Source organism: Carassius auratus, chromosome 8 (genome assembly GCF_003368295.1).
Source record: "Carassius auratus strain Wakin chromosome 8, ASM336829v1, whole genome shotgun sequence".
In the NCBI taxonomy this organism is placed as follows: Eukaryota; Metazoa; Chordata; class Actinopteri; order Cypriniformes; family Cyprinidae; genus Carassius; species Carassius auratus.
Window position 1 is genome coordinate 2,484,042 of NC_039250.1, and position 21,467 is coordinate 2,505,508.

At 36.2% G+C, this 21,467-nt stretch overlaps 4 protein-coding genes across 4 annotated transcripts; 2 read left to right on the top strand and 2 right to left on the bottom strand.

The window, feature by feature from the left end:
• Nucleotides 1–148: 148 nt before the first annotated feature.
• si:ch211-51h9.7 (CRBN_C_like domain-containing protein) lies at nucleotides 149–1,845 on the bottom strand. Its single transcript, XM_026269051.1, has 2 exons — nucleotides 1,262–1,845; nucleotides 149–357 (listed from the first exon to the last, which is right to left on the bottom strand). The coding sequence occupies exons 1-2, from the start codon at nucleotides 1,620–1,622 to the stop codon at nucleotides 203–205; spliced, it is 516 nt and encodes a 171-aa protein (XP_026124836.1). The 5' UTR covers nucleotides 1,623–1,845; the 3' UTR covers nucleotides 149–202.
• Nucleotides 1,846–2,831: 986 nt separating this feature from the next.
• Nucleotides 2,832–12,365, bottom strand: gle1 (GLE1 RNA export mediator). The gene is made up of 16 exons (XM_026269052.1): nucleotides 12,171–12,365; nucleotides 11,432–11,641; nucleotides 10,122–10,265; nucleotides 9,491–9,639; nucleotides 9,316–9,376; nucleotides 8,098–8,352; nucleotides 7,761–7,989; nucleotides 7,565–7,677; nucleotides 7,410–7,479; nucleotides 6,338–6,480; nucleotides 5,405–5,595; nucleotides 4,409–4,538; nucleotides 4,195–4,299; nucleotides 4,012–4,094; nucleotides 3,380–3,443; nucleotides 2,832–3,307 (listed from the first exon to the last, which is right to left on the bottom strand). The coding sequence occupies exons 1-16, from the start codon at nucleotides 12,267–12,269 to the stop codon at nucleotides 3,239–3,241; spliced, it is 2,115 nt and encodes a 704-aa protein (XP_026124837.1). The 5' UTR covers nucleotides 12,270–12,365; the 3' UTR covers nucleotides 2,832–3,238.
• Nucleotides 12,366–12,482: 117 nt separating this feature from the next.
• Nucleotides 12,483–14,804, top strand: c8h22orf39 (chromosome 8 C22orf39 homolog). The gene is made up of 3 exons (XM_026269053.1): nucleotides 12,483–12,652; nucleotides 13,602–13,769; nucleotides 13,865–14,804. Exons 1-3 carry the CDS (start codon nucleotides 12,626–12,628, stop codon nucleotides 13,994–13,996), a joined length of 327 nt encoding a protein of 108 aa, XP_026124838.1. The 5' UTR covers nucleotides 12,483–12,625; the 3' UTR covers nucleotides 13,997–14,804.
• A 1,307-nt stretch (nucleotides 14,805–16,111) lies between these two features.
• acaa2 (acetyl-CoA acyltransferase 2) lies at nucleotides 16,112–21,201 on the top strand. The gene is made up of 10 exons (XM_026269054.1): nucleotides 16,112–16,235; nucleotides 17,076–17,242; nucleotides 17,339–17,467; nucleotides 17,549–17,665; nucleotides 18,612–18,759; nucleotides 18,851–19,026; nucleotides 19,186–19,315; nucleotides 19,405–19,475; nucleotides 19,596–19,750; nucleotides 20,705–21,201. Exons 1-10 carry the CDS (start codon nucleotides 16,220–16,222, stop codon nucleotides 20,787–20,789), a joined length of 1,194 nt encoding a protein of 397 aa, XP_026124839.1. The 5' UTR covers nucleotides 16,112–16,219; the 3' UTR covers nucleotides 20,790–21,201.
• Nucleotides 21,202–21,467: the final 266 nt, after the last annotated feature.

The following is a 21,467-nucleotide window of genomic DNA, read 5'->3' on the forward strand; positions in this document are numbered from 1 at the left end:
TCAATGGACTTGAACTGTTCAGTTGGTTTCGTTCAAATAAACCTATGTTTGGGATTCATCCAGTGGAATAAAGGTTTAAATTGTTTGCTTTAAACTCAATGGAAGCTATGTTTTTACCCTAGGGTCAGGTCAAGAACAAAGCCAGGCATTTACCCATAGAAATATCTTTATTAAATGGCCTCAAGTGTGGTTTGGCTAATCGTCAACTTCTAAAAGATTTTGGTGTCATAAGCAGCGTGGACGCAAAGTGTTCCTGCAGAAGTCTGTCGATTATGAGCGCCACAAATGTCTGGTCTGAACCTTCAAACTCTTCTCGGGTCACCGTCCTGGGCCAATCACTGGGCTGGAACGCCCAACCTAAATCGAAGGCAAGAATTGTTATACAAAAACTGACATTTTGGGTTAAAGGAATGGTTCACATTAAAAGGAAAAAATGGTCTCAAGCCGACCAAGATTTAGAAGTTCTTCATCAGATTTGGAGTTATGTAGCTTTGCATCAGTGTCTCATCAAAGGATGTACCACAGCGAATGGGTGCCGTCAGAATGAAAGTCCAAACAGCTGATAAAAACATCACAGTAATCCACACCACTCCTGTTTATCAGTTAACATCTGGAGAAGACAAGAGCTGTGTGTTTCTAAGAAACAAATCTATCATTAAAATGTTTGGTTTTTTTAAAACTTGAAATAGTCACTTCGGTCTAAAATACAAGTCCTTTATTTATAATATTGCTTTCTCCAATGAACAAGTCATCTGAATCTGGAGAGAAATCTGCAAAGATCAGGCATCGTTAACATGCAAAAAAAATCAGTTTTATTAATGGACTAGTGTGGATTATTGTGATGTTTTTATCAGCGGTTTGGACTCTCATTCTGACGGCACCCATTCACTGCGGAGCATCCATTGATGAGACTGATCTGAAGAAACAAACTTATCTAAACAACCAGTTCTTTATTTACCCTTACAATACCCCACCAAAACATTTTCATTGACTTAAAGCAAATCTCATAGGTGACTTATTTTGATCTCAGAAAATTTAAATGAGAAGTTATATGCATAAAAGAAAAAACCTATCAAATTCTTTCTTTTGACCTAGAATGAACTCATCACCTCCATGTCGCAATTGCAATGCTCTACTGTTCTTGGAGCTTTGTTTTACTTGTACTTTTAAATGCTCGCTTATGCTATGTATATACAGTCAATGTCTACAATATTTTCAATGCATTTCATTTAAGTGAATACCGAGCTCTTCAAACACCGACCTAGGTGTGTTTTGCAGCGCGGGCAGGTGGCGACGGTCCACGCGTGACCCGGATACCAGCTGAAGTGAGAGTCTGCGGGCCAGTGCTTCAGCACATCCGCGCGCGCAAAGGTCACGACTTCGAACTGGAAGCCCTGCGGATTCTCGAAGAGCTGAACGGAGACGCGCTTCCCTCCGAGCACCGTGTGGTTCCGGTGCGACAGCGCCAGGCGGCTGGGGACGAACCTCAGGTCCGCGTCCTCCGCCACCTCATGTCCGCAGGAACGGCACAGCAGCAGCCCAGAACAGCCCAGAGCGAACCGAACCCAGCCGCACCACAGCGCCACGACACACAGCGCCGCGGGAAACTTCTTCAGAAGCATCCTGAGAGACAACAACAACAACAACACTTCCGCCACTGACTGATGAAGCTGCGTGTAACGAGCGCAACATAAAACAACAAGTGCTCCTAGTTTAAAACTCGCTCATATAGAATGGAATTATAAAACAGTTGTTTAAAATCGAACTACATTTCTAAGCGCCTACAGCTGAAACAACACAAAGCGCCGTCACTGCGCAAGCACTAAATGACAGCGCCCCCCAAAGGCGGGAAGTATTCGTTTATTAAATACGTATGTGAACACAAAACCAAAAAAAAAAAAAAAAAAAAAAAACATTTTATTTCCCTCAAAAATTAAGTTTTGTTATTTTTACTGTAGGAAGTTTACTAAACATCTTCATGGACCATGATCTTTACTTAATATCCTAATGGTTTTTGGCATAAAAGAAAAATCAATAATTTTGACCCATACAATGTATTTTTGTCTATTGCTATCAATATACCCTAGAGACTTAAGACTGCTTTTGTGCTCAAGGCAGGACACATGTGAGATTTTTTATTTTGTTTAATTTTAGATGAATGCAATATTTTAGTATCAATGAGATACTATTAGTTTTTTGTTAATATTTTGAATTTAATATTTTATGGGTTCATGTTAATTTCAGTTAACATTTTAGTAATAGTCTTTTTATATTTGTAATTTTTATTAGTTTTTGTTTTTTAAATATGTGAATATTTTTATTTCAGTTTTAGTTTAGTTCATCCAGTTAAAATAAATGAAAATTATAAATGCTGCGATGGAAACTTGCTAAAAAAAAGTATATTAGATAATATACCCAATCATATTCTGAAGTACTGGATAAAATATTGAACTTATTTTTAAAAGGTAGTCACAATTAAGTGAACATTAGGTTCATTTGTAATCATTTCTTTGGTCTGGATGCTTTTAATGATGTTGTCATTTTTGTCATGAAGTGTGCCTGAATAATTTGTATTCTGAATTATATTTAATTTTGTAATAAGCTGAGCTGAAATGCATCTGATGAATTCTGTGATGTGCTTTATCATTAAAAATAGCTAAATATTTGTTATAATTAATTAAGTCTGCTAATCCCTTTTCTAAAATATTCCTTGGATAATAAAATATAATACCAGGTTTGTAATACATTCCTCTTTTATCCCACGGTTCTCATGTGGAAACAAAAGGAAAGCAACTTTCTTGTTCATCAGATTTAAAAACAATAAAAATACACTTGGTGTACTCAATTTAATCCTCAAGTCATATAAAATCATAAATATCTGCATCAACATACAGTACATTTAATCTTAATGTACGCACATGAGATCACACTCCATCATCATATTGAAAATAAGGCTTATATTTGGGGTAAACTAATTCCCGTTAACAATCATTTGTCTAAAATGTGAATCATTTTCATATATTCGAGATCGGATGGATAGATTAAGACACCAACATGTATTAAAAACAAATTAAAGGAGTTCTTACATGCTTAAATGAAGATGGCATGATGCTCTATTAAATAAAACCTATATATGAGAAAAAATACATCAACAATCATGCGTCCTTTAAACAGTGTTGGCTTTTTCTACTTCATCTCAGTCTAGGATTGACACATTTGTCAGGTGTATTTCCACCAATCAGGAGCTGAAGAAGGCGGAGCCAAGCTCGCTCTTGGGAACAGGAATCTGCTTCGTTCTTAAAGACGTCTAGATAAGAGAGAATACAGATGCAGTGACTGTTAGCAATTACAAATCTAATGCTACAAACCAGACACTTACCTCGAGAAACTGTTTAAGTCTGGTGACAGAGCCCATCTGACCGGTGCTTGTGACCGCTTCGATCCTGAGCAAACAAGGTTTAGTTTAATCAATAAGGGCTGTTTTGAATTTATTTTGGTGATTTAATCACTGAAGGAAATTTATGTTTCGCCTGATAATGAAAGAATAGTTGACCCAGAAATTACCTTTTGATGAAAATGAGTTTGTTTCTTCATCAGATTTCGAGAAATGCAACATTGCATCAGTGTCTCAACAATGGATGCTCTGCAGTGAATGGGTGCCGTCAGAATGAGAGTCCAAACAGCTGATAAAACCATCACAAATAATCCACATCACTATTGTGATGTTTTTATCAGCTGTTTAGACTCTCATTTTGACGGCACCCATTCACAGCAAAGCAAGTGATGCAATGGTACATTTCTACAAATCTAAGGAAGAAACAAACTCATCTCAGATGGCATGAAAATGAGGACATTTTCAGCAAAAAGTCATTTCTTGGTCAACTATTCCTTTAAAACAGCAAGAATTAAACAGAAAGACAAAAGGAAGATTTGGAAGCTAATCATGTTGCTTTTCAAAGGCAATAAATACAATACATTTACAATCAATTCAGTAAATGTCTTTTAAAGTACCTAGGGAAGTATTCTTCATAAATAAGCAATATCAGTTTCCAGAACTGCCCTCGATATAGTTTCATCAAGGCATTTCCACAGACCTAAAGAGATAAGAGACATGCCACAAAAATAAAGCAAATACTGAATGTGTGGAATAACCAAAAACCAATCATTTGCAAAAGGAAGATGAGATGATTGTACCTCCAGGAAGTCGAAGAGGATGGTGGCTGTGATGTCAGCGAGTGGCTCCATGTTGAGGATTTGTGCGAGCCAGCGCCAGCCGTGATTCAAACCGTGAGGATGAGGCTGATGAAGAGACACGCTTGTGTTAGAGATTCAGCGTCTTACATGTGCCTCACACATCAGGAACGAAGCTCTGTGTTAATGCATATTGTGGGACAGGAATATCACACACCCCTTGTTTGCCGGTATAAGGCCATCTCATCTGGATTATTGCTGCATAGAGACGAATCATTCCTGACATTCTCTTCAGAAAGCTGTCCTGCCCTTCCACTTTGGAGTCATCCACACGGTATCCCAGAATCCTGATGGGAAAGACACACTCATCATGCTCTGAACAGGTGAAATGCCGAAGGATTGGCTGCTGAAAGAGCTGCTCTTGTATTGTATGTGGTGCATGTATGGCATCAACTTGTTAATAATTTATTTGATTCACGTTGCAGGCTTTTGATTTATAACATTTAACAGAATGCATATTAATATGCTGATCTTTTTAAACCAAAAACAACTAATTTAGTAAGAATTTGCATACTTTTAATGTTAACTTTAAATGTTTGAGAGTTTAAGGTCGTTACAGTAAAACTGTAGCTACTGCACCGTAAACACAGTAAACATGTTTTCCTTTGACATTTAATGTAAATGTTGGATATGTTCAAGGCATTAAATAAATCTCTCTTGGAAATAAAGAGTGTAATCTGTTTTTCCTATATACATTATAACAGTAATAATACCAAGTGTTGATCTTGAATCGCCATTTATACATAAAGGAAACTGATATTTAAATTGCATTCAAAAGTGAGTTAGGAATTTAAAGGGTCTGTATGAATGCATGCATGTAGATTAAATTAAAACTAAAAAAACTTTACATTTAGTTTTAAACTTTACTTACTTTACATTTAGTTTACCCTGAAACTCTAAAATAAAGTAAACCAATGCATTAAAATGTATTAAATAAATGAATTGGAAAATAATATTTAAATACAACAAAATTGTTAAAAATATAAAATAAAAATGTATAAAATATTATCAATGATACTTAAATAACAATTAGATTTTCCTGTGTGCATAGACTTATGACTCTAAAACCAGTGCGGATAAGAATGTAAAAACACTTTATTTGATTATAAAATGCTTCTGGCCAAGTGACTGCTGGGTGAAGCGACACACTCACTTCTGGTAATCCTCCACAGACGTGCCTCGCTCCATCGGTGGATAGTGTGGCACAGCGTATGGGCATTTCTTGTGGAGGTGGGCGAGTATAAGCTCTCCAATTTTAGGATGCAGTTCCCAGATGCCTGAGGCCACAGCGGCGATGGGGAACGCAGCCGAATGATTGGACGCAACCTCCTCTTCTCCTTGTTTCTGTGAATGAGTTATTAACGCGGTCATCGGCTGAAAAATTCACTTCTATATGTTGTTTGAACATAAATGTGTGTTGGGAGTATATCACCCTGTAATAATGATAAAAATCCACCAAGTGTTTTTTTTTTTTTTAAATCCCCAAAATAATAAGCCAGTTACACAGACCCAGGCTCCTCCCACAATTGTTGACTGACACTGGTGTTTGATCACAGCTCCGCCCTGAGTGAGCTGATATCAGTCTGCCATTGTTTAGAGGCAGGAGCAGATTTAATAATGAACATAGACATCTGAGCCGCTGAAGACGCAGTGGATAAGCTGTTTCTGAAGGGAATGCGCCCCCGATGTACCTAAATGCATTTAAGTTCATGTGAATCATTCCTGATCCAGTTTCACCAACAGAAAAAGTGAGTATACAGGGTTTTTAATAAATCTTTGCAAAGCAAAGCCTTTTTTAATAATGTGCTACTTAGCAAGATCAGCATCTAAAGTAAACGGTCTGCACGGAAGGGGCGGGGTTAGTAGAGCTCATTAGCATTTAAAGAGACATGCACCGAAACGGGTCACTGTGAAAAGAGCTGATTTATTTTGACGGGGTAATAACAGTGTCGCTTTACACTGCCATTGAGTAATCTTAACCAATGGACTGCCCTAAAGAATCATATCAACTTGTGGAATCACTTTAACATCAACTTTATTTGCCTCCAAACATCTCCTTGTTTCTTTATGTAAATATCTGCCTTACCACAAACTTTTCTGCCAGTTTATAACTGACAAACTCCAGCCCCTGAGGATGCTGGGACGTAGAGACGGTCTTTCCAGCGGACGTCACCGGACGGCTGGACAACAGTTTATCAATCTTCTCAAAGGCCTCCTTCAGCGGCGCACCTACAAACATGAGGTCAACTTTATGTTAGTGGTGCACTGAAAATATTATCTTAATCAATCTTCATTTTAATGAACTGACATTGATTCTTATATAAATATCAGTGTCTTTTTCAGTTGATGTGTAAATAAAATGTCACTAAACTTATTTGTAACAAACGTATGCTTCTGATATGAAACAAAGTCTGAATTTTCAATTGAATGCCATTTTGGCATATTTTAATATAACTTGTGAGATCCAAAGCTTGATAATTAGCCAAAATAACTCAATAATGGAGCATTTTATTAAATATGTGGAATCAATTTTTTAATCACTGTTAGTTATGTCTTCATTATTTGATGTATGTTATGAAAACAAGTTTTTATTACAGACACTGTTTAAATGTTTAGATTACACTTATGAATTAGAATAGAAACATCAATTTATTATTATTATAGATTCTAAATGTTTGTATAAAACATATAAACATGTGAAACAGTCATTAAATTAAGTTCATTAAATTATTATTATAAAATGTTTAAATAAAAATATTTTTGTTACTTGAAATAAAATGAACTTTTTTTCTAATTTTTGATTGATTAACTTGAAATATCAAAATAACAAACTAAAATTAATAAAAAAAATAAAAATGATATGTAATGTTTCTACATGTGTATATATATATGTGCACACATATGTAACAGTACAGACATGACAACATAATTATTAAAACTAAACTAACTAAAACTAATGAAATATTAGGAAATATAAAAATAAAATCGAAATATTAATAAAAACTAAAATAGTATATCAATAATTATACTGAAATTACACAAAGAAAAATATTTTTTTAGTTTTTTAAAGAGAATGTTAATTTCACTTTCTGTGTTTCTGTCAGAAATCATTTGAGTTCATCATAACTTCATGCTGCTCTTCCTCACGTTCGTCTCACCTGAGATGTTTGCGATCTGGCTCACAGGTGTGGTTGCTGCCTTCTGCAGCTCCATTTTTAATTTCTTCGTCTGCAACATAAGTGCAATGTAATTACAGACTACCCCACCATACGGTCTCCAGATACATGCTCCACAGAGCTGCCAGGCGTCTAACCTGCGTGTCTTTAGCTCTGCTGATCTCATCAAACGCCTGAGCGCACTGATTGGCCGCTTCCTGCAGCACGCTGTACCACTTCAGAGTGCTCTCATCTGCTCCCGTCTGAAGACCTGCAGATGACAGATTTCATTAGTGATATTTACATCACACACTGCTTCTTTGGAGCTTGGTGCATGTTTTTTTGCTTCCTCACCCTCTCTCTTGGGTTTCTCTTTGGCGGACAGCGCTGCAGTTTTCTTTTGCTCCTCTTGCTGTGCTTTCAGCTCCTCATGTCTCTTCTTCTTCTCCTCCTCTTCCTCCTGCTCCCTCCTCTTCCTCTCGGCAGCCTGTGCCACCTCGCCCTGCAGGTTTCTGACTAGTGACCTCATTTCCTGTAGCGCTCGCTCCGCCACGGTCAAATCCTCCACGCTGGGAAACTGACCCTGCACAAATACATTTATGAATTTTGCATTTATGCAAGTCACTTATGTTGCATTTAAGAAAATTCAGCTTTGATCACAGGAATGATTTAGAGGTGGATGTGGACTCACATCTGCAGATGATGGCACCACCTCGGAGACCTGCGAGCAGAGCTGGTTCCCGCGGGTGATGTAGGGGGTGTGGTCAAGGGCGGGGTCTGTATGTGTAGAGGGGCGTGGCTGTAGGAGCTGGTTGAGCTGTAGCACCTCCTCCTGTATGGCGTTGATGGCTCTCTGCCGCTCTCTGCCCTCCACCTGCCGCTGACGCTCAAGCTCCGCCTCCCGCAGACGCTGTTGCTCCGCCTCCCGCAGACGCAGGTTCGAGATCTGCAACACAGAAAACCAGGCTCTTACCCAACATAGGTCTGGTATTCAAGGTACTGCCATTTATTTAGTGGTATTTTTTGTGGTATTATTATCTAACCTGCAGACAAACCTAACCGATGTTGATTCGGAGTTGTGTTAATGTTACAAAATTAAATTAATGTACAGTAAAATATAAGATACGTAAGATATATAAGATAAGTGTTATTTAGTTTTTATTAATAAATTAGTTTTAATATTTTTTGTTTTGTTTTTATATTTATGTATATATACATATATAAACTCTATTTTCATTTGAAATCAAATAAAAAATAAAACTTTTGTAATTTTCTATTAATTTTTTTAATACGTCTGTAAAAAAATAAATAAAAAAATGTTGCTTTGGCAACTCGCTGAAATACAACACTTGTAATTAAGTTCTTTATATTTAAAAACTATATATATTTTTAGATTTTTCAGATAACATTAATTTTATTTCAATTGAAAAAATATTTATGTATTTTTTTAAGTTACGGTTTTAGTTTAAGCTACCTAAAAAAAGGTTCCACCTTTAGTATAATCTTTACTGACGAGATTTTTTCACTGGAAATTTACTTTAAGTTAAATTTCACTTCAACTCATTTTATAAAATCTTCTCTATTTAAATCTCATTTAACTTAATGAATGAATCTGAAGATGAAAATCATTATTTCGATGAGTTGGTAATAGAAAAGATTACTGTATATTGTCATGACTTTTTACAGTTGATTTCAAACATTTTTGCTTTAACAAAAAAAATTAAAGCTGCACATTTCTGCTTTTAAACTCTCTGGAATCCAGAACCGGTTTTAAAGCATTTATTGATTATTTAAACAAGCCAAAATGATTTCCTGTGTTAATGGACATTATGTCAGAGATGCTGTTGATAAAGCTCAACTCGAGCTCAATCTGGAAGATTTCTGAAACATCAGATCCATTCAGACTCACTTTCAATCTGTGTCTGTGTTCCTCTCGCAGCTTCTCCTGTCGACCGAGACTCTCCTGTGCCCTTTAAACACAAAACACGGCTTTAACAACTAACTGATACAGCACATGATTCAAGACACATGGCATGTAATCATCTCAACTGGTAAATGAGAATGAACAGATCAGAAACCCGTACCCTTTCTCCATCATGTCTCTCATACTCTGTTGCTCCTGTCTCTGTTTGAGCTCCATTAGTTCCTCGTAGCGTTTGAGCTGCTCAGACTCACAGATAGAGACGCTGGCCACCAGCCGCTCCTGCTGCTCCTGTCTGAGACTCAGCTCCGCCTGGGAAAGGAAACACACGTGCATTACATTCATCAATGATAGAAGTCTCTTCTGCTCACCAAGGCTGCATGCATTTAATTCATGAAAATACAGTCAAATTGGTAAAACATTTGTACAATTTAAACCACTTTTTAATATTAGGATATACTGTAAAATGGATTTTATTTCTGTGATGCACAGCTGTATTTTCGGCATCATTCCTCCAGTCTTCAGTGTCACGTGATTGTCAGAAATCATTCTGATTTGCTGCTCAAGAAACATTTCTGATTATCATTAACGTTGAAAAACAGTTGCTTCATATTTTTTGTGGATGCATTTGATTTTTCAGGATTCTCTAAAGAACAAAACGTTCAAAAGAAGAGAATCTTCTGAAATATTATAAACACATCAATTTAATGCATCTTTGCTGAAAACGGTATTCTTTCAAAAAAACTAAAAAAGTGCACGGAAACATTTTGATCGTAAGGTTCCAGGTGTGTTACCTTTGCTCTGGCCTTGTGTTTGTGCTCACACATGAGGATGCAGCCGGCCATCTGTGTGGCTCTGGGAGACAGGACGGAAATCGCCGGAGGTGAGCTTGCTACAGGACTCACAGCAGAATCCTCCTCCGGTATTCCTTCAGCTTTCTGAGATCAAAAATAAATGAAGACAAAAAACCCCAAACAATTAACTAAATTAAATGAATATGAATTATAGCTTTGATTTAAACTAATAAAGTCCTGATGAAAGAAAAGTAGCAATAGATCCTTTCTTCTGAGTATATCAGCTTATCGAGAAATAAAAGTAGGATGGGGTCTTTGTTTTCTGCATCCAAGCTGTTTATCGGATGTGATTACAAATCAGCTTAAACCAGATTATCTTGAAGTTCCCAGTTAAGTTGTCCAAAGCTGTTATGCAATGAAATTTGCACACTTACAGTGGGGCTTGAAAGTTTGGGCACCCCTGTTTGTTCTGAACAGTTAAACGGTTCTTCAGAAAAATCTTTAAGGTCCTGCAGATTCTTCAGTTTTCCAGCATCTTTGCATTTTTTAACGCTTTCCAGCAGTGACTTTATGATTTTGAGATACATCTTATCACACTGAGGACATTTGAGGGACTCACACACAACTATTAAAAAAGGTTCAAACGTTCACTGATGCTCCAGAAGGAAACAAGATGCATTAAGAGCTGGGGGTGAAAACTTTTGGAATTTGAAGATCAAGGTAAATTGTACTTAATTTGTGTACCGGGAAACATACAAGTATCTTCTGTTGCTTACGTAGGGCAGAACTATCTCAAAATCATAAAGTCACTGCTGGAAAGGGTTAAAATATGCGAAAGATGCTGGAAAACTGAAGAATCTGCAGGACCTTAAAGATTTTTCTGAAGAACGCTGCTCAGTTTAACTGTTCAGAACAAACAAGGGACTCATGCACAACCATCACAAAACAGAAAGACAGTCGAGGATCATCAGGTAACAGAAGTTACAGAACACAGTACTAAGAACCAAGGGTTCCCAAACTTTTGAATGGGCTTATTTGAATAATTTCAGCAAATTTTCTTTGTCTTGTGGACTAAATGCAAATGTCTCTTATGTAAAGTATCTTACTCAGGGCAGTACTAAATAAAAAATAACATGCATTTAGTATGATCTCTCTTTCAATTTTTGAAAATTATTCACATTTTTACAGATTCTGCTAGGGGTCGAGCCCCACTGTACATCTCTGTTAAAGCTCAAACTTTCATGAGCGATTCTGAAACTCGGTTTTGCAACACTCAAGTTATTGTCTGTGGTATGAATAAATCACATCACCTGCTCATCCTCCTCAGCGTGAATGGGAGATGAGATCTGTCTGGGACTGATGGGAGCTGAAGCAAGATCTCGTGAAATCTCGGGACTCGTATCTCGAACACATGAGGACAGAGAGCGGGTCTTGAGCAGCGGACGAGGGCTCAGTCTCTTCAGAATCTGTCCTGAGAGACGAGACAGACTGGACACCTCGACACAGCCCGCCAGAATATCCTAAAAACAGACCAGGGTTACAAGAAATCAGACAGGACTCAATCATTTGATTCAATACTTTAAAGTTTTAGTATTAATGAACACTTCGATTTCGGTTTTAGATGAAGGAGAGCACAAACGTCCAGCGAATGTGACCAAGACAAATAAGTACATTTAATGACATTTGTCTTGTTTATGAATGTTTTTAACCCTTTCTAAAATACTTTTAATACCTATGTGAAAAATGCTTAATAAATTGAGTTATATGTACCATTATGTCATCATAATTATTATTATATAATGCATCTATGACCTATATCTTTGTCCAGTGGCTCTACAGTGATCGTAAAACATTACAATACCATGATATTCTGATATATACATGTAGCTTTGTTATATTCTTATACCTTGGAATGATACAAAAACAGATCTAACACTGAATACATGTCGAAAACATCACGGTACGCTTGTTTAGTAATAAATGTGATTAATACTCCATAACGATCAAATGTGAACTAAATGAGGCGTTAATATTTTTCGGCAAATTTACCTCCCCTTTTTCCAGCCAGTCTGGACTGTATTTGAGTTTCCCCTTCGGAGAGTTTTTCAGGGCTTCTAAAGTCTCAAATCGTAGACTTTCGGATGGCATTTTGGAGGCATTAAAGTGTTTCTACCTCACACCGATTTAACTAACTAACGTAACTAGACACCTAAACAAGCCGGCGCTCACTTCCGCTTCCGTTTCCGCTTGTATACAAAGTAAAAGTCTGGATGACGCGTATCGATTATTCTTACACACTACATATTATGTATTAATATATATATTTAACGCAAACGCGTGAATCGAATGTTAACAGAATTATATTCCACTTTAAAAAAAAATATTACATTTATATTAAATATTCAAATAGTAATTTATTTGACATTGTCAGTAGATGGCAGTGGAGAAGTAAAGCATTGATCGCCACGCGCTGGAGATCAGCAGAGAAGAGCGCGCGCGCAGTTATGGCAGGGTCACAATCAAACTGGAGGGTCAGTCTGATTACTTTTATCTCTGTATTTTTCGTTTCATGTTGATTAAGTAACTCGTTTTGCGGTTACATTGCAAATAATACTGTGTCGTACTTTTACAGTGAAGTGTAGTTAACCTAGCACTGTCATTGTACTCCGGATTTCATTTTCAACCGAGACCAACACATTAAAAAAAAATGCTTTTGAAATGATTTGACCATGTTTTTGCTGAATAACTTTGGTAAACCTTGGTATTCTTAGCATTATACATATTGTATAAATACACAAAAACAAAAGGTATTTTGGCAATACCATTGTACAGTAATAGGAGGTTTTGTAAGTGTAATCTTTCAGTACTACAGTATGGATTAAAATATGATTATCGTCAGAGATTAATATGAGTTTTTTTCTTCATCAGATTTGGAAAATTGTAGCATTGCATCACTTGCTCTGTAGTGGATGGGTGCCGTCAGAATGAGAGTTCAAACAGCTGATAAAAACATCACAATAATCCACAGCAGTCCAGTCCATCAGTTAACATCTGGAGAAGACAAAAACTGTGTTTGTAAGAGACATCCATCAAGATGTTTTACATCAAACTGTGGCTCCTGGCTGAAATATGAGTCCATGGTCTGTAATAACACTTCTGAAGCATTTTTATGGATTATGGACTCATATTTTTGCTTCCTGGAGAAAAAAAACTTTGCTTCTCACAAACACACAGCTTCTTGCTTCTCAAGACATTAACTGATGAACTAGAGTGGTGTGGATTACTGTGATGTTTTTATCAGCTGTTTGGACTCTATTATGACGGCACCCATTCACTTCAGGAGCAAGTGATGGACTGCTACATTTCTCCAAATCTGACGCAGAAACAAACTCCTCTACATCTTGCATGGTCTGAATGCGATTCATTTAAATTTGATGAACTGTTCCTTTAAAGAATATATTTTTATGTTTGCCCACACAGCCACCACGTTCATGTGACGTCTACTGGTGTGAATTCAAGCATTGCAAGAGTTTATTCAACAGATTCCATGAATACTACACCTACGGCAGAGCGCCGGACTGCCAACAGTGGAAAGAAGACTATTACACCTGCAAAGAGTGGGAGAAAAACCACAGCACACAGGCCAAGGTGAGTCCAGAGCAATGCATAAACATTGCTGTTTATTCTGGCCACTAATCACTTTGTTTCCTTCTACTCATCTATCATCTCATATGCATCATTAGGAATCCCTCCAGGAGAGCGAGAGGAAGCGAGTTGCCGAGCAGAGGAAGTTCACTCCGGTCTGGGAGCTTCGACAGACGCCTCCGGCTGATTGGCACATGCCGCTCAACCAGGGCAAACCACAGGACTCATAAAGGACTATTTAAGACACGAGAAAGTACTTGAGTTGCTGGGAATCTCCTCACACTACCTCTCCAGGACTGATGCACTTCTGTTCCAGTGCAGATCTGATTTTCCTGATGTTTAGTGCAAGGCATCCTAAAAATCCTGATCAACCTGAATATCGAATTAATAAAGTGAACACCTGAAGTATAAGCATTTGACGACCCTAGTGAAAAATAAATATACTTTGGAGATGCATTTATTTCATGCTAGGTAAACTACAAATACATAAACATACTTATGTGCTTAATAAAATACAGTGCAATTGTACTATTAGTGTAATAAACTGGTATACAGTCTGCTAAACTAGAACTAATGGTGTGCTTAATGCACTTTAATTGTAGAGCTGAAGCCCAATTAAAGATATACTGAAGTATATTTGATTGTGATTAAAGTGGAACTATTGCAAGAGTACTTTAAATCTCTTGCATTTAAAGACCTATATAATTATTGAAAGACCATGCAATCATCATTAGACACACATTAAAGGTTTAATATTAAGAAATGGACATTGTGCACAAGTAGTTCTTCAAATAAAGTTAAATTGTAATTTTTAAAATCTTGAGCGCTACAGATTTGAACTATACTTAGTGTGAAATAAATGCATTTTAGACATACAACTTTTTGCTAAGGTCACTATAACACAAAAACTTCTACTTCTGCTTATTTTCCATTTTAAATATCACAAAGCTACATCTGTTAATCAAAAGGTATTTCAGTTCTGTACATGTGTTAATGAAAGCAAACATGCAATGATAAAAGCTTTTGTGGATGTTTTAACAAGAGTTTGGTCTTTATTGCTTCACTGGAGACTGCAGAAATCAGATAGTTAATGGATAATTGTTACATTTATTTGTAATTAAGTTCCTGTGACACTAACCAGCTAAAAGTCATTGGAATCACTGGCCTGAAGCTAGAAACATTAATAAAGGTATGGTAACATTTTATTTTAAGGTATCCTTGTTACACACGTTGCATGTACTTAGTATTAGAATAACAATTAATTATGCATAATGACATGCAAGTAACCATATACTGAATGCATGTAGTTAATTAATATTACTCAGTGCTTTAAAAACACCTTAAAATAAAGCTTAACCGATGGTATTAATAAGGAAACAAATGATTTAAAGCCCACATCAAGAATTAAAAAAAAATATATATATATTTTTGTATTCCAGATACACAAGCTGTACTGTAACGGGTGTTGACAAATATTAATTTGCATCAGCGTCACGGATCCTGGAGAGAACATTAGATTGAATTCAGTTCAAATGGACCGAACCACAACAATAAGAGATTTAACACTTCTTAAGTTTGTTTTCCCTTTCTTTGTAAGAAATAAAATTTGGGGAAAGTTTAGAATAATTAAGATGTGATTGAAAGAAGTTTCTTCTGCTCAACAAGAAGACAAAAATGCAGTAATATTATGAAATATTTTTAAAATCCAAAAGCACTGTTTTCTACATTATTATTGGTGCTCAGTTATTATCCTATAAATTAATATTTCTGTCGATGACCGTTTTTTACTGCCTTTCAGGAAACATGCTTTTTTTTTAAATTATGTGAATCAGTAAATACAGTTTTGTCATGACAGGAATAAATACAATTTTAACATTTTCACATTTAAAACCGTTTTACATCTACTTTTACAACCGTTTTAACATTGATGATAATCAGAAATATTTCTTGAGCAGTAAATCAGTATATTAAAATGATTTCTGAAGACTGGAAATTCAGCTTTGATCACAGCAATCAATTACAGATATACACATAGTTCTAATAATAATGTTTCTGTTTACTGCTTGTGTGATCAAATAAATGCAGTCTCAATCTCCGCCATAATTTACTAGAAATATCGACTTTATACGCATCAGTGTTGAAGATTTATGAAGTGTTTTACACATGCGGAAAAAGGGTTAAAAAAAACACGTTCGCTTTCACACACGCACTTTCCGCATTAATGTATTTTCATCTTCCATCGATATCAGGTATAGTTATATATCATAATTATTAAATGGATATTTTAAAGTGTATGTTCACCTGATAAGTAAGACATTGCTTTACATAATATAATATTTAAGAGGTTTGTCGAATGTTGTGAAGTGAATGTTGAGGGGAAGTGGGTGAAAGGTCGGCGCAGGAGTGTGTGTTTCTGTCCGCAGTGAATCTCTCAAACGGTCACGAACTCAATCATGTCTCTCCTGAGAGGTAATGCTAAATTAACAAAACTTTATATGTTGTTTCTTCGAAATCATGCATTATATTGAACCTGTCGAATGATTTGTTTTGTTTTATCTGGTTTTGCGCTTGTTTTCCGCGCTTGAAGTTCAATGTCACTATATAACGTTAACATTACCTTCCCTCCGTTTCGTATTTGAATTAATTTATTCTTTTTTTCCGTTACTGGTAAAAACACTCTAAATATTAATAGGCGAACAGTTAGTCTACTCTTTATTAAGATGTCAAATTTATTGAGCAAATTATTAAGAGGTTCAAAGCTTTGGTTTAAAACTAGGTTAAAGTTGAGTTCAGTGACTTATTGTAATGTTTACGCTTTGGCATGACCCTTACTTATAAGTAGTATAATCCAAGTTTATTTTATTAAGTATACTTAAGTGAAGTTCAAGTATATATTTTTAGTATACTTTATGTATTAAGTATACAAATATCAGTGTTCTAGTAGTATACTTGTAAGTTTACTGTTTCAGTACTCCTTGGGACTAAATTGGCTCACTTTATAGCATGTAAAAGTATACTTTTAAGTTGCAAACTTTTAGTACACTACTAGTTAACCTCTATGTTTGTAGTTTGTACTGCACTTATACTAAAAGTGAACTTATAGGTACACTGATAGTGTACTAATTAAATAATTTGTACACTTTGAAGTATAGTCTCAGTAAACTACTAGTCTAGTAGTCTTTTCTTTAACTGAACTTTACATCATACTTCATGTATAATACTATGTCACTACTTAGGTTTGAATTTGTATATATTTTGTTAGCTGCAGGAAACTGAGCGTCTCTGTCTCTTCTTTGTGTGTTTGTGTAGGTGTGTTCATCGTCTCTGCTAAGAGGACACCGTTCGGCACGTATGGAGGAGTTCTGAAGGAGCACAGCGCCACGGATCTGGCCGAACACGCCGCTAAAGCTGCTCTCGCCGCGGGGAACGTGGCTCCTGAGCTGGTCAACAGTGTCATCATGGGAAACGTCATGCAGGTGAGAGACACACGGATGGCACTGACTGAACGACTAGATTTTTTGCACTAACCCTGGTTTTCTGAAGTTGATTTGTTGTGTCTGTCTGTGATCCAGAGCTCTGCTGACGCCCCGTACATCGCACGTCACGTGGGACTGCGGTGCGGCGTTCCCATCCCAGTGCCAGCGCTGGCCGTCAACCGCCTCTGCGGCTCCGGGTTCCAGGCCATAATCAACGGAGCACAGGTACAAGGTCTAAACGAATGTGAAACGGCCCAGAAGTCTCCTCAGATGAAGTGCTGATCGCTGTGTGTTGTGTGTCTGTAGGAGATCTGTCTTAAAGAGTCAGAGGTGGTTTTGTGTGGAGGCTCAGAGAGCATGAGCCAAGCGCCTTACGCCGTCAGGAACATCCGCTTCGGCACCAAGTTTGGAGTGGATTTGAAGGTAAAGTCCATATCATTTAAAGTCACTGATTCTGTATTGAATTTGAAGTTTCCAATAATGAATTAAAATTGTTTGAGTTGTGGTCTGGTTGAAATATTTCATTGGATTTAAAGAGAGTGCAATTAAATGAGTTTTATCTAGTGATGACAAATGAGCAACAGAAATTTACTTGCATAAAAACACCTTTAGGAGAACGTTAAAAAGCATCTACGCAAAACATGCAACAAACAAAAAGAATACCCATGCGTATGCAAAATTGATAAAAGGATAATTAAAACAAAAAATTTATTAAATTAAATTACAAGAATTGACATGGATAAAAAAAAAGAATATTAAAAAGAATACAAGCAGACTAAATCTTATCAGTAGCATTACCAAAAGGCCTATTTCTCTCAAAATATTGTTCACAAATCTGTCTAAATCTGAGTTAGTGAGCACTTCTCCTTAGACAGATGTGTGAACAATATTTTGAGAGAAATAGGCCTTTTGTGCACATAAAAAAAGTCTAATATCTTTGAGTTCAGCTCATGAAAAATGGGTGGAAAAACAAAAGTGTTGTGTTTTATAATTTTGTTAAGTGTATCTATATATTTTCAGGAATCTGTCTTTTTTTATGACTAGTTAAAAGAGATTTGACAAGTGAGAAAATGTTGGGGGGAAAAAAATCTTACAAAATAAATAGACAATAAATACAGTGTTTGAAGTGTCAGTATAAGAGCAAATAATTTTAAATTAAAGTTAATAATATATTGATTTAATTAAGGTTATTAATATAAAATAATATTAAGGTTATTATAAATAATTCTATGTAATAATTTCTTATAATATTAGTTCGAACAGTGCTTAGAACATCATGCATATTTAGATACACTCAGATTGACAGGTATGTTCTGTGTGAGATTTTAAAGTGGACTTTGAATAAAAGTGTTGTCTGTGTGTGAGTCAGCTGGAAGACACGCTGTGGGCAGGACTGACAGATCTGAACATAAAGCTGCCCATGGGCATCACCGCAGAGAACCTGGCAGAGAAATACCAGATCAGCCGCGAGGACTGTGACCAGTACGCATATCAGACCCAGCAGAGGTGGAAGACAGGTGAACAGATCGACCTCACAGCGGTTCAGTGCTGCATCAATACAATACACACACACACACATGCTCACATGCACATCTGTCTCTGCTTTAGCTCATGAGGCTGGATACTACAACGCTGAGATCGCTCCCATTGATGTGAAGGCCAAGAAAGGGAAAGTGTCCATGACGTGTGATGAACATCCTCGTCCTCAGACCACACTGGAGCAGATGGCAAAGCTGCCCACCGTCTTCAAGAAAGGAGGCACCGTCACTGCAGCCAATGCTTCGGTGGGTACCAGTTACAAAATAAGAGTCAGAGAGAGGATGTGCTTTATTTATAATTTTATTTGTTATATATTCATTTATCCTGTTTATTTGTTATAAAAATTATTGTGTGTAATTTTGTGTAGTGATGTTTTTGAATGATGTTTTTGGCTCCTCCCACAGGGCGTGTCTGATGGGGCTGCTGCTGTGGTCATAGCCAGTGAGGATGCACTGAAGGCTCACAAACTCACCCCATTGGCTAGAATCGTGGCCTATCATACCTCAGGCTGTGATCCCAGCATCATGGGCATTGGTGAGTGCTCTGTCCCCAAATATAATTTTCCCACTACGTGTAAAAGAATAATAGATTTAATCATCCATCATGTTTTGTGAATGCGACAGGGCCTGTACCTGCCGTCACAGAAGCCCTGAAGAAGGCTGGTCTTTCACTCAAAGACATGGATCTGGTGGAGGTAGATTACGATAACATACTCAGGATTTCTGTTATTATATTACACTATACATGCATTTAGGATGTGACGTTTCCAGAGCTGGTCGAGCAGGTTTGATCCAGAGTTTCATATATCCGTCAGGTCAATGAAGCGTTTGCTCCTCAGTATCTGGCTGTGGCTAAAGCTTTGGGCTTGGACCCTGCAAAGACTAACGTGAACGGAGGAGCCATCGCCATTGGACATCCTCTCGGGGCTTCTGGGACGAGAATCACTGCGCACCTCGTTCATGAGCTCAGGTAAAGACACAGATTTATATAGACGCTCTTCAACATCAACATGAAATGAGTTTCCTAATGCACAGGTGTATCGTTCATTAATGTATTTTATTATAAAGAAGGAAATGTTTAAGTTTGTAATTTGTCCTTTTCTTTTACTTAAATTTTATTTATTTTTCTAGAAAATATTCATACAGTATTTAAATAAACACAGGAAAAGGGGGAATAAATTACAATTTGTTTTTGATGTAAGAATAAGTTTGTGTTAGGAATTATTTTACTTTATTATAATTTTTTCTAGTAAATGAAAGCCAACACAATAACTTTTAAAAATATATAAATAAGACACCTTTTTGTGTAAAAGTAAATTTAAAAAACATAAAAACTATTTTTGAAACGTAGAAAATAAAATGTTAAAAGTTTTAAATAAATGAATATATATATATATATATATATATATAGCCAACTGAGAAATATTCATGCAAAAGCATTAACATAAACTAAAATAATAAATCAAAATTTAATAAAGTAAAAAAATCTGATGTCAGAACACAAACAAAATAAATTAAATATAAGTAAAATCTATAAATATAGATATAAACGTCTATAAATAAAAACAGCCTTTTCTCAAGAGATTTATATTCATTGAAATTTTTTTTCTATTATATAGAATATAATATTAAAATATTTAGTTATCTTTTTTTTAATATAGGGCATGAATAGAAATTAAACAAAAATAAAATGAGAAATATCTGTGCAAAAAACAGGTAGCCTCAAAAGTTTTTTTCTGAGATCTGAATGCAAACCCAATAAATAAATCATATAAATGAAAACTTTTTCATAAAAGTAACATAAAAATAAATAAACAATCGACTAGCAACTGCTCAGCTATCAGGAGGCAGTCCTGTGTTTTATGTTGACTTATTTTTAGGATGTGTTTATATTACATGAAGTCATTCTGTTTTCTGTTTGCAGGAGACGCGGTGGAAAGTATGCGGTCGGCTCTGCCTGCATCGGTGGAGGTCAGGGCATCGCCGTCATCCTGGAAAACACAAACTGAGAGAAACTAACACACACATGCTGAGGAGACTCACTGCGAACAAATAAAGTCAAATTCAAAACCTAATTCACACCGTCCCAAAATCTGAAGCAAAAGATTCCGTCCACACATGTGGAGTAATAACGGTTTATTTTGCACATGATGATTGTTCCTTTAAATATCCCCACCTATGATGGCATGTTTAGATGTTTGGTGCCTTATTTTTTTCTCTGTGCCTGATCTAACATAAGCTGTGTTCCAGAAATGTAATATTCGTCATCGTGATTCAGCTCCATGTCACTGATGACACTCTTGATGTGGACTTGAAAATGGTTTTGTATGATGATAAATTGTTGGGAGTGAATTCTTGTCAGATTCAATCAGCTGAGCTCTGACTGTTCTTCTCATCAATAAAGAATGAGCTGAAAAACACTGCATTTTCTCTCTTTTGGCCTGCAGGTGTGTTTATATAAAACTAGATTTATTCATATTACAATAACAAAGCTTTGAATGCACCATGATTCCTTAAATAAATTAAGGATAACCTTCTGATTCAGTTTGAGTTAATCCAGGATTATTTTTCTTACATGTTTCATGTGTAGCTGTGTATAAATACAAATGACAAGTGTTACATATTGTATCTGGGATTAAAAATGTTAATAAAATGTGTGTATATATACAGTGTGCATGTATACTAAC